We start from the raw sequence: 16,045 nt of genomic DNA, 5'->3' as shown, positions 1-16,045 counted from the left end.
CCTACCACCTGCTATCTGGCTAGCATATCTTGTCTTGCCCACTTGTTTACTTGCCCAGCAGCCCTTACAATTAGTCTGATTCTGTTTCATAACAGCAGCTTCTGGCTTCCTGTTACAGTAAGTTTAATTATAGTGTAAGAAGTTTGTTGTAGTGTTTTAGAGTGCAGTCAATTTCTGTTTTGTATGTATTTTTACCATGTAAAATATCCTTGTAGTTTATGTTATGATCCAAGTGTTACACACTGGATAAGTTCATTTGTGTGTTCTGTTTCCTTTTCTTTTGGTCATGAGTCTTCTCCATCTGCACTTATTGTGCAAATATACCGTGTCATTTATACAAATGTACAAATGTGCCAGGATCCATGAAAGCCTCTTGCCAGTATTTCCAAAGTGGCTCCATGGACAGCAGTGACTTAACTTGATAACAACATGTTAATTGGAGACACTTATATTTTGTTGGTTGAAAAAACATTAATAGAAAATCTGCTGCTTGCAGACATTAAAAACAAAAAAAGCCCAAAAAGCAAAAAACCCAAAAAACAAAATGGCACTTTAAACGCAGTGTGTTCCCATGCCAAGCCCCGTACATGTCCAGAAGAGGCAGCACCTTAGTTGGACCTGGCTCGCCCAATGTCTGTAAAGATTGGGCACTTTAATGGGGCTTTTTTGGCACTCTTATCTAATAACTGATTTAATCAGCTTTAAATAAAAGTGCCAAAAAAAGCCCTGCTGAAGCACCTGATTTCTACAGACACTGCAGAGCGGGGTTGAAATAATGTGCTGCTTCTTCTAGAAAGTGCGAGGGGGGGGGTTGTTTTTTAACGTCTACAGGCAGCCAAAATTATTTTGACCTAGGTCCTCTGCAGGGAGAATTCATGAGTCTACAGCAGCTCCAATAACAGCAAACTGTCTCTACTTCAGGCCATAGGCATGCTATGGCAGCAGAAATTGCTGTGGAAAATTCCCTTCATTTTGCCCTCACCCAAAATGATGTTATTAAAGAAGTTTTAGCACATATGGTCACAAAGAAAACCTTGAAAACACTAAGCAAATGTAAAGGGTTTTGGTATTCTTCAAATGGCTCCAACTCAGTGGGTGCATCTACATGAGATGTTTACTACTGAGTTGACTAATTAACTGTGCAGTAAATGTCTTGGCTTCTACACGTGTAGGGTTATTAGGCTGGAGTAAATTAATAAACTAGTATTTACAAGTACTACACTGCTGGAGAGCTTTTTACTCTGCAGCACTGCACGCATAGACACTGATGTGGCTGGCTGGGGCATGAAGGTGCTTCAGTGCAGGAGCTGCCTGCCAGCTAGCATATTGAGTCAAGCTGAAACAGCCCTGGGCTGGCAGGCTGAGCCCCTGGGCCCCTGCCACCTGAGGTTGCTTCAACCCAGCTCACCATACTACGGTCCCATGCACCTGGGAGCAATAATTGCACGTGTAGATGTGCCCAGTGTTAACTGTTTCACTGTGTATCATTCAAGAAGAAATATCCACCAAATGTGTTTATCCCATGATTCCAAATCTGCCTCACCATTCTTCTCTACAGATCCCAAAATACCTAAATGGCCCTTGCCCTGTTGCCAAAATCCCCTGCTTTGTACCTGACAGGTTCTCTGATGCAGTTAGGTATTACCAATATAAATATCTTTGGCACATCAAGAATGGAAAATGTGGGAACAGTGTTAAATAAGTTTAATTTAATATTAAAATAAACACCATAGGCTGCTGTACTGATTATGCTGTTCATTGTCAGATTTAATTAAAAGCCTCTTGTTTTTATTTAACTGAATTAACTGCACCAGGGTGCTTTGAAAGCCAAGTATATTGTATCAGAATTTAGATTCGGTTTGTTTGTAGAATGCATGAAACTTTGTCTCTCTACCTTTTATAATACATTTTGTATTTGATAGCATAAGTCCGTTATTACTGTATTACAAGATATAGAAGAGAAGCAGAAAAAACTGCTACTTTTTGAATTAAGAACCCCCAAAGATGCAGGTAAATGTGAATTCAAGTTCAGTTTCCATTATTGTTCTAATATCTATGATCATTATTCTAAGTAAAGAACTTTAATACATCCTTATAGAAAATTGAATTTGAGAAGTAGATCTGTTCTCATGTTTGGGTATATGTATTTTTCAGGGGTGCTTCTGATCATTATCTGGGATATGTATAAAGATAAAAAGGGAAACAGGCTATTTGTTGGCATAAAGATAATGCCAATTTAGTCTGAGCAAAGCAAGATGGTCAGAGAAGAACTAATAAGTCAATAAGAGCAACAGCTTACAACAGTTACCACACAGTGCTCAATAATGCAAGTCTTTTATTCATAATTTGGTATGGGCTTTTCAGAGCCCCTCCATAGCCAAGACAAACTATGCATGGCTCTGCAGAATGGAATGCAACAGTTTCATTGTAGTGTAATTATAGTTGTGTGGCGGGGGGTACCTCTGAAAAAATGTAAAGAAAGAGAAAAAAAATTATCAGGAAGAATGCTGTATATGACATGGCCTTTATATATATTTGAACTTGTAGGGGGGTTTTGGACTCTGGGTCAGATTATTCTTAAGAGAGCACATCTGATGGATACAACTCCTAGTGCCTCAACATTTCTGTTGCTATTCAAGACAGTTTTGAGCTATTGCCTGGGTTCCACAGGAGCTCAGCTGGCAGAGACTGATTCAGGAATGCTCTTCATTAATAGATGCTCCCTGCCTCGCTTGTCATGTACCATTCACAGCCAATACAGCCCACTTGCAGGCATACACGACTTATCAAATAATCATTCTACTCCTCAACAGAAGGGGCAGGATAGTTGTTTTCTATTGCTGCAGCCTTTCCTGATGTGATTTCCATTGTAGGGACCTATTATTTGTGTTTGCAGTAGCAGTAGCCAGTGTAAATCCAAACTGATTATAGCTTAATGTCTTCAAAAGTAACTACATTTGAAAGCTTACAATTTCTGCTGAATCCTTTAAAAAGCATGTGACACGTAAAATTCATACAGCCTTACAGAAAAAAGGGATTAATAAAAAAGGTGTGCGATTATGTAAAAATGTATCAGTAACCTGTAAAAGTCCATTTTTTCAGGAAAGGTGAATCCACATTTAATATAGAAAAGAAAAGTTGAGAACTGCTGCTGAAAATTATCAATTTTTCATGTGCTTGTAAAACCAGGAAAGCCTCGTGATAAGGCTGAAACAGAGATCTGCTCAATTTTATAAAATGAGAAAATAAGGAGTATCAGGCTTCCCCTGATTAAGGTCATAAAATAAATGAATATGGTCATCTTTGTTCAGCCCTTAGTGACAAAATAACTGAATAATTTGGCTTCTACTAACCTAAATTGTAGTTGTTACTCAGAAAGAGGTATAAGTATCATCATCAATGTAGAGGAACTTTAACATGAAGATAAATTTACAAGGCAGTTAAATGCTGTATACCCAGCTCTTACCAGAAGTATGAGTCTGTCACTTTAATAAGTATAGTATTTTAACACCTTCCTTATTTTAATGACTAAATATACTGGGTAACATAAGAAAGCCACCTTCCTGTAGTTTTCTATTTTAATCTTGCAATGCTCCATTTTCAGATGTAATGGCTGATAGAAATTAAAATCTTGTACTTCCTGTTTGCTAATGGGTTTGATTATATTTGTTTATCAAATTGTCTTATCAGCATCCATAGGGACTTGTTGGTGACCGTGCTTGAGATATTATTGAATCTGAACCAGTTTAGACCTCTCATTTTTATGTTGTACTGTAGACCAAGGAAAAGAGGGCATCTAATAGGATCATTTTAACTTGTGAAATAAGAGGAGCACAGGGAGATAGCTAGCAAATTGGGTCAATTTTTAATCTATTTTTCTCTTTGGGTCTTTCATATACTGTATATATTTTAATATTTTATATGAAATGACTCTAGTATGGCTAGTATACATTTATTTTTATATCACATTACTTGGAGTAATGAAATCCGGTTCATAGATTTCATAGACATTAGGGCTGGAAGGGACCTCGGAAGATCATCGAGTCCAGCCCCCCGCCCAAAGGGCAGGACGTCAGCTGGGGTCATAGGATCCCAGCAAGATAAGCATCCAGTTTCATCTTGAAGGTGTTCAATGAAGGCGCTTGAACAACCTCCGGTGGCAGGCTGTTCCAGACCTTGGGGGCTCGGACAGTAAAGAAATTCTTCCTTATGTCCAGCCTGAAATGATCTTGTAGTAGTTTGTGACCATTCGTCCTCGTCATCCCTTGGGGCACTCTGGTGAACAAATGTTCCCCTAGATACTGGTGGTCACCCCTGATAAACTTGTAGGTGGCCATCAGATCACCCCTGAGCCTACGCTTTTCCAGGCTAAAGAGCCCCAGGGCTCTCAGCCTGTCATCGTAGGGTCTGCTTCCCTGACCTCTGATCATGCGCGTGGCTCTTCTCTGGACTCTCTCAAGCTTCTCCACATCCTTTTTGAATTCTGGAGCCCAAAACTGGACGCAGTACTCCAGCTGCGGCCTCACTAAGGCCGAGTACAGGGGGAGAATGACGTCCCGGGATTTGCTTGAGAAGCATCTATGGATGCAAGCCAGCGTTTTGGTCGCTTTACTAGCCGCAGCATCGCATTGCAGGCTTATGTTCATCTTGTGGTCAATGATGACCCCCAAGTCTCTTTCTTCCATAGTACTAACCAACATAGCACTGCCGAGCCTATAAGGATGCTGCGGGTTTTTTTTCCCAAGGTGGAGAACCTTGCATTTATCGGCGTTGAACACCATCAGATTCTCATCCGCCCACTTGCTGAGCCTGTCCACATCAGCCTGGATCATCCGCCTGTCTTCTGGTGTGGATGCTTTGCCCCAAAGTTTGGTGTCATCAGCGAACTTGGCCAGTCCGCTTCTGACTCCAGTGTCCACATCATTAATGAAGATGTTGAACAGTATGGGTCCAAGGACAGAGCCCTGGGGGACCCCACTGGTCACAGGATACCACGATGAGTGACTTCCATCAATTACTACCCTCTGGGTCCGACTCCGGAGCCAATTTTCCAGCCAGTGGATCGTGGGGGACCCAAGGCGACAATTGGCCAGTTTCTCCAAGAGACGATCATGGGACACCAGATCGAAGGCTTTTTTGAAGTCAAGATATATGACATCAATCTCATCTCCCTTGTCCAGGTGATAGGTCACCTGGTCGTAGAAGGAAATGAGATTGGTCAAGCAAGACCTACCCGCAACAAACCCGTGCTGGCTATCCCTTAAGATGTTGGCGTCAGCCAGTCCATTAAGGATGGCCTCCTTAATAAACTTTTCTAAGATCTTCCCCGGGATAGAAGTCAGGCTGATGGGCCTATAGTTAGCCGGATCCACTTTCCTCCCTTTCTTGAAGATAGGCACCATGTTGGCCTTCTTCCAGTCTTCGGGCACTACACCAGAGCACCAAGAGTTTTCAAAGATCCGCGCTAGAGGCTGGGCTATGATGCTCGCCAGCTCCTTGAGTACCCTGGGGTGAAGATTGTCAGGGCCGGCTGACTTGAAGGTATCCAGCTTCTCAAGATGTTCCTTCACAAAGTCAGCTTTAATGGAGGGCAGGGGATCACCCTCACCCGGACTTCCCGGCCCTGTAGCGGGCACGGGCATCCCATGGGGCTGATGAAAGACCGGCGCAAAGTACCTATTTAATAGGTTGGCTTTTTCCTGAGCGTCAGTTGTCAGTTGCCCCATCTGGTTCAGCAGGGGTCCAACGTTGCCTCTGCTTTTCCTCCGGCTCCCCACATATCTGAAAAAGGACTTTTTATTGTCCTTGATGCTCAAAGCTAGCTGGCGTTCAGTTGCAGCCTTGGCTTTCCTGGTCTGCTCCCTACAGGACCGGACCAGTGCAGAATAATCCTCCTTGGAGGTGACTCCCATCCTCCATCTTTTGTAGGCCTTTCTTTTTAGCCTCAGGAGGTCTGCTAGGTCCCTGGAGAGCCAGGGGGGCTGCTGTGCCCTCTTGCTGCCTTTCCTCCGAGATGGAATAGACTTAGTTTGTGCATTGAGGATCGCTCCCTTGAGGAGCAGCCACTCTTCTTGAACTCCCCTCTCCCTGTGGTCACAGTCCCTTAGGGCCTCACTGACAAGCCTCCTGCGCTTGTTAAAGTCGGCTTTCCTGAAGTCAAGGACTTGCGTGTTGCTGACTGACTTGCCAGCTTTTCGGCGGATGGTGAAGGTGGTCAGCTTGTGGTCGCTGTCACCCAGCTTCCCATCGATCACTAGGTCGCCGACTAGGTCCTCCCCAGTAGCCAGCACCAGGTCGAGCAGCGCTTTGCCTCTCGTTGGCCCATAGACTTCTTGAGTCAGGTAGAGGTCATCCACGCACGAGAGGAAGCTCTGCGACCGCTCAGATTTTGCTGAGCGATCCTCCCACGAGATGTCTGGGTAATTGAAGTCACCCATGACAACCATGGTCCTGGAGCAAGCTGCCTCAGCCAGTTCCTGGGCAAACTCCTGGTCTAGCTCAGGACTTTGGGTGGGAGGTCTGTAATAGACTCCCACCATTGTGTCCCCTGTGCCGTGTTCCCCACGGATTTTAACCCAGAGGGTCTCCAGCCATCCACCTGGTCGCCAATATCGGCTTGCAGGGACGCGTAGCTTTCCTTAACATAGAGAGCTACACCCCTGCCCCTTTTCTCTACACGATCCCTCCTGTACAGGGTATAGCCATCTATCCCCGTGGTCCAGTCATGGGTGGAGTCCCACCAGGTCTCCGTGATCCCTATGACATCGTAATTGTTTGCACTGAGCAGGAGGATGAGCTCCTCCTGCTTATTCCCCAAGCTCCTGGCATTTGTGTACAGGCAGGCAAGTGCCCCCTGGGGGGCTCCTTCCTTGCCCACAGATTTTACCAGGGCTGGGGCTGGGGTGGGCTCCCTTGAGTGCCGTGATCCGCTGGCTTTGCAAGGATTGCTCAGCGGGCCAGCAGTGGCGGTAGTCCCCCCGTCCCCCAACGGGCTTAGTTTAAAGCCCGGTGGAGCAGGTCAGCCAGTCTGGCTGAGAAGAGCCTCCTCCCTAGGGGAGAGAGGTGGAGACCATCTCTTCCCAGCAGCTCGCTGCCTCTCTCGCCAAAGAGCGGGCTGTGGTCATGAAAGCCAAAGCCTTCCTGACGACACCAGCGCCGCAGTCTTTGGTTGACCACATAGATCCTCCTGTCCCTTCTCAGCCCATAGCTTGAGACTGGGAGGATAGACGAGAACACCACCTGTGCCCCCAGACCCTTAAGCCCCGCTCCCAAATCCCTGTAGCGCCTCATGACCTGGCTGGGAGTGCTCCGAGCTGTGTCATTGGTGCCCACATGAACAAGGAGCATGGGATAGTGGTCTGTGGGTTTGAGGAGCTTGGGGATCCTCTCTGCAATGTCCCGGATGCAGGCCCCTGGGAAGCAGCAGACTTGCCGGGCTAAGGGGTCAGGGTGGCAGATTGGCCCCTCCGTCCCCCTCAGGAGGGAGTCTCCCACAACAAACACCTTACGTTTTGTCTTGGGGAGAGCAGGGGCGGGAGTTGCAATTAGGCCCATGTTGCCTGTGGGGGCCGGCAACTCAGCAGGCTCTGCTGGGGCAGCAAGAGGTGCGTACCTGTTGCTCAGTTCTGGCGGGGGAGGGGCCTTGGTGCGGCGGGCCTTAGGGCCCTTGACCACCTTGGTCCATGCCCCTGGCTGGACACAGCAGGAGGTCCCAGAGTCCTCCTCTGGCCTGGAGGGAGACTGTGATCTACCCTCTGCCTCCCGGGGGAGAAGGGCCTGGCAGTAGGAGTCTATCTCCTGCTCGCAGTCCCTGATGGCACGCAGTCTGTGGACTGTGGCCTGGAGCTCCTCCAGCTGGTGTGCCAGAGACCCCAAAAGGGAGCAGACCCCGCAAGGGGAGGTCGCCATGCTCCCATGCTCCGGTCTATTCATATAATTCATAAAATAGTCAATGTATCAAATTCTTGCTTCTGCATTCTTGATAGAATAAGGAAGATGGAATTTTTTTTAAAGATTTCTGTATCTGAAGTAGGTGCCACATTTCTAAAACAACTGAGCAGGCTGAACTCATTTGAAAAAGTAGCTAATACAATAATATACATTACAGTGCAAAAATGTCTCTATACTGATTACTTTACCAGCGCTGAAAAGCTGAAGTTTTCCAAAGAATGGTCTCTGTTCAATAGTGATTTTTTTGAAGCTTTCATGGAAATTAGTGAGCCACCCGTGTGTGTGTGTATGACCTAAAGGTCATATATATGAGTCAACTCGTGTAATGAAGGGCTAGATTTTGAGCTGGTGTAAGTCAGTGCTGGTTTATACCAGCTGAAGGTTTGGCCCATAATGTTTTAATTTGAAATACCTGAATGATTTTTTTATAGCTCAGAAGTTGTGCTACAGAATTATGTGAAACACCTGGATTACATTCCTTCCCCAGTGCTGCACTTCAGGAATTACCCAGATGTCATAAGTTATGGAAGCATCAGGTTTAAAAAAACCAGATCCCTTATAACCACGGGTTTAAATCCCCCTAGAGAGTCCCTTTAATGACTGTCTGCATGTTCTAATGTGCTTCCTTACTTTCAGTATTCAAGTTATTTACATTTAAGTTAAAGTTTAATTTAAATTGAACTTCACTCTTTGGAGAATTTCATCTTGAGTGCTCATATGTTATGACTCCTAACATGCACAATAGTACTGCTTAGTGCCGTAACAATATTTTCATTTTCCAGCTTTGCATTGGCTGCATTAAAAACTGTAACAATTGTAATTATTTTCTAGTTCTCACTTTAATTAATATTTTGGCTATGTTAAAATGTTGCACAGAAATGTATATTCAGAGGCTGTCTCAGATACAAGATACGTTGAATGGAATGCTTGCAAAACAGAAAGCAGAAAGAGACATGCTTGCTAAAAAATACAGGTATGTGGAATGTAAGTCATGCATTCATAAAAGGTTGTGGTGATGATGATGAGTACTTTAAAAAGCAATATTGGTGGATCTTTGTAGAGTGGTAAGCAAGCAGTAACATGTTAGGGACCAGGGCATGAGTAGTTGGGGGTGGTGACCTGACAGATAGGCCAAGTTCAAGGCTGGGTTCTTAGGGAGCTGGGGGTCTGGAGATACCATGGTCAGAACTGGAATCAGGAGCTAAAGTCAGAGTCAGGATATGCTAGGAGTTGGAACCTGAATCAGGAGTCAAGACCAGAGTCAGAATATGCCAAAATCAGGAGCCCAAGTTTGGGGTCAAAATTTGCTGGAAGTCAGAACTGAAACCAGCAGCTAAAACCAAAGTCAGGAGCTAAACCAGTGATCCAGTAGGTGAAGCAAGGAAGCACACGGGGGCCAAAAGCAAGAACCTGGGTCGGGGCTGTAAAAGCTAGAGTGAGTGGGGCCTGTTGCCTTAAGGGACTGGCTGCTGTGATTGCCCCACTAGGATCAGCTGGGACCAAGGCACTGATCCAGGCTTGCTGCAACTGGCACTTATTCCCATGCAGTTTTAGGGGATGAATTACCCTGCTTCCCTGATTGAGACTGGGTGGTCCTAGAGCTCTGACTTGGCCCCATTGCAACATGGAGGCAAAACTTGGTGAGGCAAAACTTTGTGATCTTTATTCTGTCTTTTGTCAATGACTATTCCTATTGGCTTCAGTTGATTTCAGTGAGAGTTTATGCCTAGCGTAATTTTTAAGGTTTGGCCAGCACTTGCTGATAAAATATTTGTACAAATACATCATGAGAAATGGCCCCTTTGCCGGAAGCATTCTGCATGAAAAGTTAAACAGAGCAGGAGAAGGAGCAAGAACAAAATATTGGGAATGGAGGAAAATTAATGCCACTTGCCAAGGAGCTCTCAAAAAATGGAGATATACGTATATACATACGTTATATATCATTTAATAAACAATCTATAAATAAATAATCTCAATAGATTTAATTCTATATTAATAAATAATATATAAATATATTATATGACTATATAAAACCTCTTTATTTTGTGTTCTTAATCAAATGTGGTGTGGTTTTTATTCCTATCCTATAGGGCTTCAGTGGAGTCTTTTAAACAAGGAGCACTGAGGGAACAACTTGTTCAACTTGCTTCTAGGCAAAAGAGTCTTTTGATGGTTGCAAAAAAACAGAAGGAACTAGGCCAGAAAATACAAAACTATAGGAATGCAAAGAAAACGTATTCAGGATGTTCAAAGAAACAAATACCAAACTCAGTTCCTTCAACTGAAAATGACGACAGAGAATATGTCACTCCTGATAAAAGAGTGCATCCTGATGTAGTTACAGTTAGTATGGGGCCTGATGCCAGGTTGCTTAATGGAAATAGGTTGGAAGCACATCTCTCTTTAGAAAGTAGATTTTCAGCTCAGGAACACAGCCAGTATCAGAACAGCTCCTTGGATGAGGCAGGTGCAAATGAAAGGGCAATTAGAAGCATGGTGGTTTCTGCTCAGGCTTTGGCATCTGAAAACATGGTGAGAGAATGGACCTTTGATAAGATGTCAAAATCAAAGTCTGCAGATGCTATGGAAATGGTAACATTGCTTTCAGAACCTGTTTGCCTTACTCAAAGAGAGTGCTCAGAGCAAAAAAAAATTGATTACACAGGAGTTGCAGTCCAAGGAAGCAAGTCTCCAAATCCCATTGCAGTAACCAGCAGATTAAATATTTCAGAAGCCCAAAACATCGTTGTCAATAATAATATCCATCAGCCAACCACTGATTGTCAACAGGTTCTGCCTGGTAAGCTGCAAAACTACACAAGTAGAAATGAAGTTTCACAACAGCAACCAAGAGTGGTGTCAGAATCCACAGAGAGTTCATCTGTTGGTCTTCAGCAAAATAATAGGACCTCACCTAATGCTAACTTGGAACCCACAAGTTTTGCACCAAATATATTTTATTCAGTAAACATAAATCAGAATCCTTCTTCCCAGTTTTCTCATCATCAGGAGAAAGGGCAACAACTGAGCAACAGAAAATGTAGAAGGAAGAAATGTCAATTGGTAGATTTGCTTGAACTGGGAAAGATCAAGCCAGGAGAAGATGTTTTAGAGTTCACATTACAGGTAACTGGTTCCCCACCAAAATAAGGTACCTATTAAGAAGTAATGGAAATAAGTTTGTTCTCTAATGTGGGAAACATTAACATTATATGCTTTGTGAAAGCACTGTGAATATTAAGGTTAATCTGCAAATTTCCTTCTTGGCCAGCAGTACACTGTCCTGGTGAAGTTGTGTGCTATACTGGAACTTGCTGGGAAATGGATGTAAACTAAGTAAAGTCCTGGTTTTCTGTTTTCAGCAACTGCATACTTAAAAGTTTGTATTTTGAAAATGCTTGTAACTTGCTGGGCAAAAAATGAGACTATTTAAAAGCATAAAACATGTATTAGAAAAAAAATAGCAGTACCTTATCCCTAAAGCTAGTTGCCAAGCTTCAGGGCTGATCTGTCGTGTGTGTATCCATCAACAGCAGATAACTAGAACAGAACAAGAGTGATTATTTGGACTTCTTAGATAAAGAAAGGCAAGAATAAAGTGACCCTTTTAGGCCTGAATGCTTAGCCAGTATTTAGAGTTTTGCAGGTTTTTCCCATTAGGAAAAGAAAATAATGGTGGAAATGAGTATTTATCTGATATACCCCTGATTTGTTTAAGAAGATAATACATAAGGTCCTGAGCCCCTCAACAGAATAGCAGTCAAATTGCAGGAGACAGGTTTCTGTTCCTAGTTCTAAGCCACAGCCAGCACTCTACCCAAAAGCTCTTATTTTTCTCAAGGTTATACTCACGCTATCTGGGTCTTTATTTTTACCTTTTTGATGTGCTGCTTTGCATTTCTGCTGTTTCTCTGTCACATATACAGAGCTACAGTCGCATCAAATCTCTGCCCTCATATACCTACAGGAAGCCCCTTGGACCTCATAGCCCAGGCATTGATGAAGCATGCCTGCTGCCAGGTCTCCTGAGTAGTTTTCCAGTATTTCACATATCACTAGATAAGGGGCATTTAGTGGTTCCCTCATACAGCAGGAGTAGAAGGCAGGGATCATTCTCAATAGCTTCAACAAGGTGGTGTTTTCTCCCATTCCTGGCATTTTTTTTTAATTTGCAAATGTACTTAAGTGTGCCAATAATCTATTGGGTATCTTCAGTGGTTAATACTCAGTTTGGCTTATACCTCCCAATATTTTCCAGTTTTCTCTTAATAAGACTTTTCCAGAAATTTTAAAGGAAGGTATTGCCTTGCCAAGCTACTTAGCTAATAACAGCATCAAGAAAACTGGGCATGTAAAATCTTTTGGTTGCATTTACATGATCTGTCCGTTAACATTTGCTGTCATTGCTAACAGCAAAGTGCAATGTGCAATGCTTGGTTGGTTCTTTATAGGCTGTAATATTTCATCTGGAAAGTTCAGAGGTGGCTTCAAGGGGTTTTTTTATGACTGCATGTAGTACTTAGAAGACTGTAAAATCCTTTAAGCTAAAAATGTAACATCAGAGGCTTAATCCTGCTCTTAGGCAGATAAGCATGCTACCCAAATAGCTTGTAAATTCAGTTATTTTGCATGTTTACACGCTAGCTGTTTGTACATGATACACAGTAATGTGCACTGGCCAAGTCTTTGTTAGTATAAAAAAGGCCCCAGCAGCTAAAATATGAAGTAAATTTACAAGTAGAACTGTCTTTGGTGGCATAACAATACTAAAATAATGGGAGCAGTTATTTGTAGTGTCCCAGCTGGCACCTGTACCAAGTTAATTATCACTTCAACATGCTAATCTACATACTGAGGGTTCTTTACACCTAACTCAGGGGTGTCAAACTCACTTGCACCCCAGGTTGGATAAAAATGCAGGGCTCCTTGGAAGCTGGATCTAGACTGCAAAAAGCTTCACTGGCCTGATCTGAACCTGGTGGCAGGGTGAGCAGCTGTGTGGGGGTTAACACAACTATCATTCCCCCTTCACCACCAATGTGAACCCTTGATAGGGCTTCATAGCTGGGAATTCTGTAGCAGGCCATGCCTTGCTCATCCTACCCCCAAATTCCCAGCCCCTTTGGGAGCCCCATGGAATGGGCAAAATTGCTCTGTGAGCTGGATCTGGCCCAGAGACCATATATGTGGCACCCCTGACCTAATTTGTTAAGTATGTAGGGAGCCAGCCATAAAAGTAGAGAATTCCAGAAAAGGCTCTTCTTTTTGCACTTGTGATCTACTTATTAAATCTTCATTGGATTTTTTTTTTGGCTTTATCAGGCTAGTTAATTTGCCACGCACCTTCTAGTTATTTTTTCTGTACTTGCAATCATAGGGTACCTTTACATGTGCTCTGGGGGGGCGGGGGCGATACTTTAATTAGAGGGGCTCTGAGAGCTGCTCTAATTAAAGCACCTCTGTCTTGTATCCCTGGGGTTAAAAATGGCAGTGGGAGTGCTTGAACTAAAGCTCATTCGAGCTTTAGTTCATGTGCCCCTGCCACCATTTTTAAGCACCTGGACACTAATACATGAGATGGAGGAGAATGCTGGAGTGCAGTAATTGCCAAGCTCTGGCAGACTTGATTAATCAAGTCTGTTTCAACATGCTGGAATTCCAGCGCATCAGAGCAGCCTCCACATTCATGTATAGGTGCCCATAGCTATTATGGGTTCAGAAAAGTAGTATCTCTATACAGGATGTGACAGTAGCATAACTAGGGCTGGCTGAGTGGTATACTAGCCCTGGGTCTCAACTTAGAGGGGACACTGGGATGGCCACCTCCTCACAGGAGACATATGTGGCAGGTAGTACCTAGCCATAGGAGCCAGCCAGGCATAGCCCCATGCCTAGAAGTGTATCTGGGGGAAAGAGGGTGGAATGATGCTCTCCCTCCCTCCCCCAGAAAGTCTTGCCATGGGAGTCACAACCTTGCATCTGGAGTTGGGAGGTAAATGAGGCACCATGAGCAGCCCCCAGGGTGCCCGTGCCCCTACCTGCCCCTCAGTGGCAACAGCCTTGAGCCTATGCTGCTATGGCAGCATCAGTAGCAGCTGCCACTCAAGTGAGGATTGCCCTAGCAGGTAAGATTCCTCTTCCCCTCCCTCTCCTCCTCTCCCTTCTCCTTCTCTCTCACTCTCCAGTGGATAGCACAATTTTTCCATTCCCCAGGCACCAAAGGAGCTTGCTATGCCTCTAAATATGCAGACAGTGCTCATTCATCCCATAGGAGTCTGTTATTATGACAGAGAGTAGTGCTTAGGCAAAGACCTTCTGGAGGGTGGGGTGTCATTCTACCCCTCCTCCTTGCCTGATATGCTGCTGAGCATGGAGCTGTGCATGCCTGGCTCATATTACTGAGCTGCACATGCCATGGCAAAGCTGTTTGTTGCTTTGTGAAGAGGAAAAGCAAGATAAAGCTGCTTTCTGCTTGAATATGGAAAACCACATGGTGACAAGGTGCAGTAAATAGTATGTGGTACCTCAGGTTTAACTTGGGGTACAGGCAGCTGATTTGAATAGATATAACCAGAAATGGACCCATGATATCATAACCAGAAGGAGAATTGAGAGATGGATTCAGAACCAAATCCAAGCTTCCTCTTTCATCAATGATGGAGAGAGACCCATGCCATAAAATTTGACATGGTAGGTCAGTATTCCATTATTGGATTCTTCTCTCATTCTGCTTTTGACTTCATACCTATCAGACAGCCCTGTTTTTATTAGAACTAAGTTGTTTATTAGACTGTTGTTTCAGATGTGGATGTGCAATAGCTGGCAGATTTGGTGGATATGCAGCAGTTCTTCAACCACAACCGCTGAGTTAAGTACATCTTAACAGTGATAGGCACATTATCAAAGCATGCCTCGGTCACAAGTCTAAAGGATAAGTTGGGGGGTGAAATATCCCGGGCCTTTAAAACCATTTTTACAGAGGGTACCTTGAAAATTACAGACTGATCAGTGGAAAGAATTTTGAAAAAAATCTTTAAGCAAACTATTAAAGCAGTATAATATTCACCATTTTGTGATAAATAGTGAAGCAAAAGTGGCAGTGGTAGAGTGGCTTAACAGAACATTAAAATCAAAGATGTGGAGGTATTTTACAGTCCACAATAACTTTTGCTACACTGATGTGTTACCAGAATTTATAAAGCGCTATCACCACAGCTTTCACAGATCTATCTGCGCCAGACCTGTTGATATGAACTCCTCAAACTCTCTGCAGGTGTGGAAAACTGTGAACAAGGAATATTTTAAAATAAAAGAAGCAGTGCCTCTGTCTAAAAAAGGAGACCGTGTGGGAGTGACCAAAAGGAGACCAGAAAAGGAGGCCAAAGGGAGATTTGAGAAAGGTTATGAACAAACATTCACCAATAAGATTTTCACAGTGAATGAAGTCATTAAGACGTGTGCAGATCCCCATATACCACCTAAAAGATTATGAAGACCAACCTATCGTGCGGTCTCTACCCTGAAAACTACAAGAAGTGAACCCCAAACAGGATTCATAGATTCATAGACACTAGGGCTGGAAGGGACCCCAGAGGATCATCGAGTCTAGCACCCTGCCCAGGGGCAGGAAGTCAGCAGGGATCATAGGATCCCAGCAAGATAAACATCCAAATGTCTCCTGAAGGTGTTCAAAGTAGGTGCTTGAACCACCTCCAGCAGCAGTCTATTCCAAACCTTGGGGGCTTGGAGAGTAAAGAAGTTCTTCCTTATGTCCAGCCTGAAATGGTCATGGAGGAGTTTGTGACCGTTCGACTTTGTCATCCCTTGGGGCACTCTGGTGAACAAACGTTCCCCCAGATCCTGGTGAGCACCTCTGATAAACCTGTACATGACCACCAGATCACCCCTGAGCCTGCGCTTTTCCAGGCTGACGAGTCCCATGGCTTCCAGTCCCATGGCTCTCAGCCTTTCATCATAAGGTCTGTTTTCCTGACCTCTGATCATGCGCATGGCTCTCCTCTGCACTCTCTCAAGCTTCTCCTCATCCTTTTTGAATAGTGGAGCCCAAAACTGGACTCCAGCTGCAGCCTTA

General features: G+C 44.1%; 1 protein-coding gene across 1 annotated transcript in view; it reads left to right on the top strand.

Annotated features, from left to right (window-relative positions):
* Positions 1-16,045, top strand: part of ANKRD31 (ankyrin repeat domain 31) — a 164,489-nt gene that overhangs the window by 114,740 nt on the left and 33,704 nt on the right. The window contains exons 19-21 of the mRNA XM_059723549.1: positions 1,923-2,010; positions 8,827-8,923; positions 10,044-11,079. Coding sequence (XP_059579532.1) covers positions 1,923-2,010; positions 8,827-8,923; positions 10,044-11,079 — 1,221 coding nt within the window. The remainder of the gene's footprint in view (positions 1-1,922; positions 2,011-8,826; positions 8,924-10,043; positions 11,080-16,045) is intronic.

This window comes from Alligator mississippiensis, chromosome 3 (assembly GCF_030867095.1).
Source record: "Alligator mississippiensis isolate rAllMis1 chromosome 3, rAllMis1, whole genome shotgun sequence".
NCBI classification, from domain to species: domain Eukaryota; kingdom Metazoa; phylum Chordata; order Crocodylia; family Alligatoridae; genus Alligator; species Alligator mississippiensis.
The sequence above is the reverse complement of the archived record's forward strand: the minus strand, read 5'-3'. Positions and strand labels throughout refer to the sequence as shown.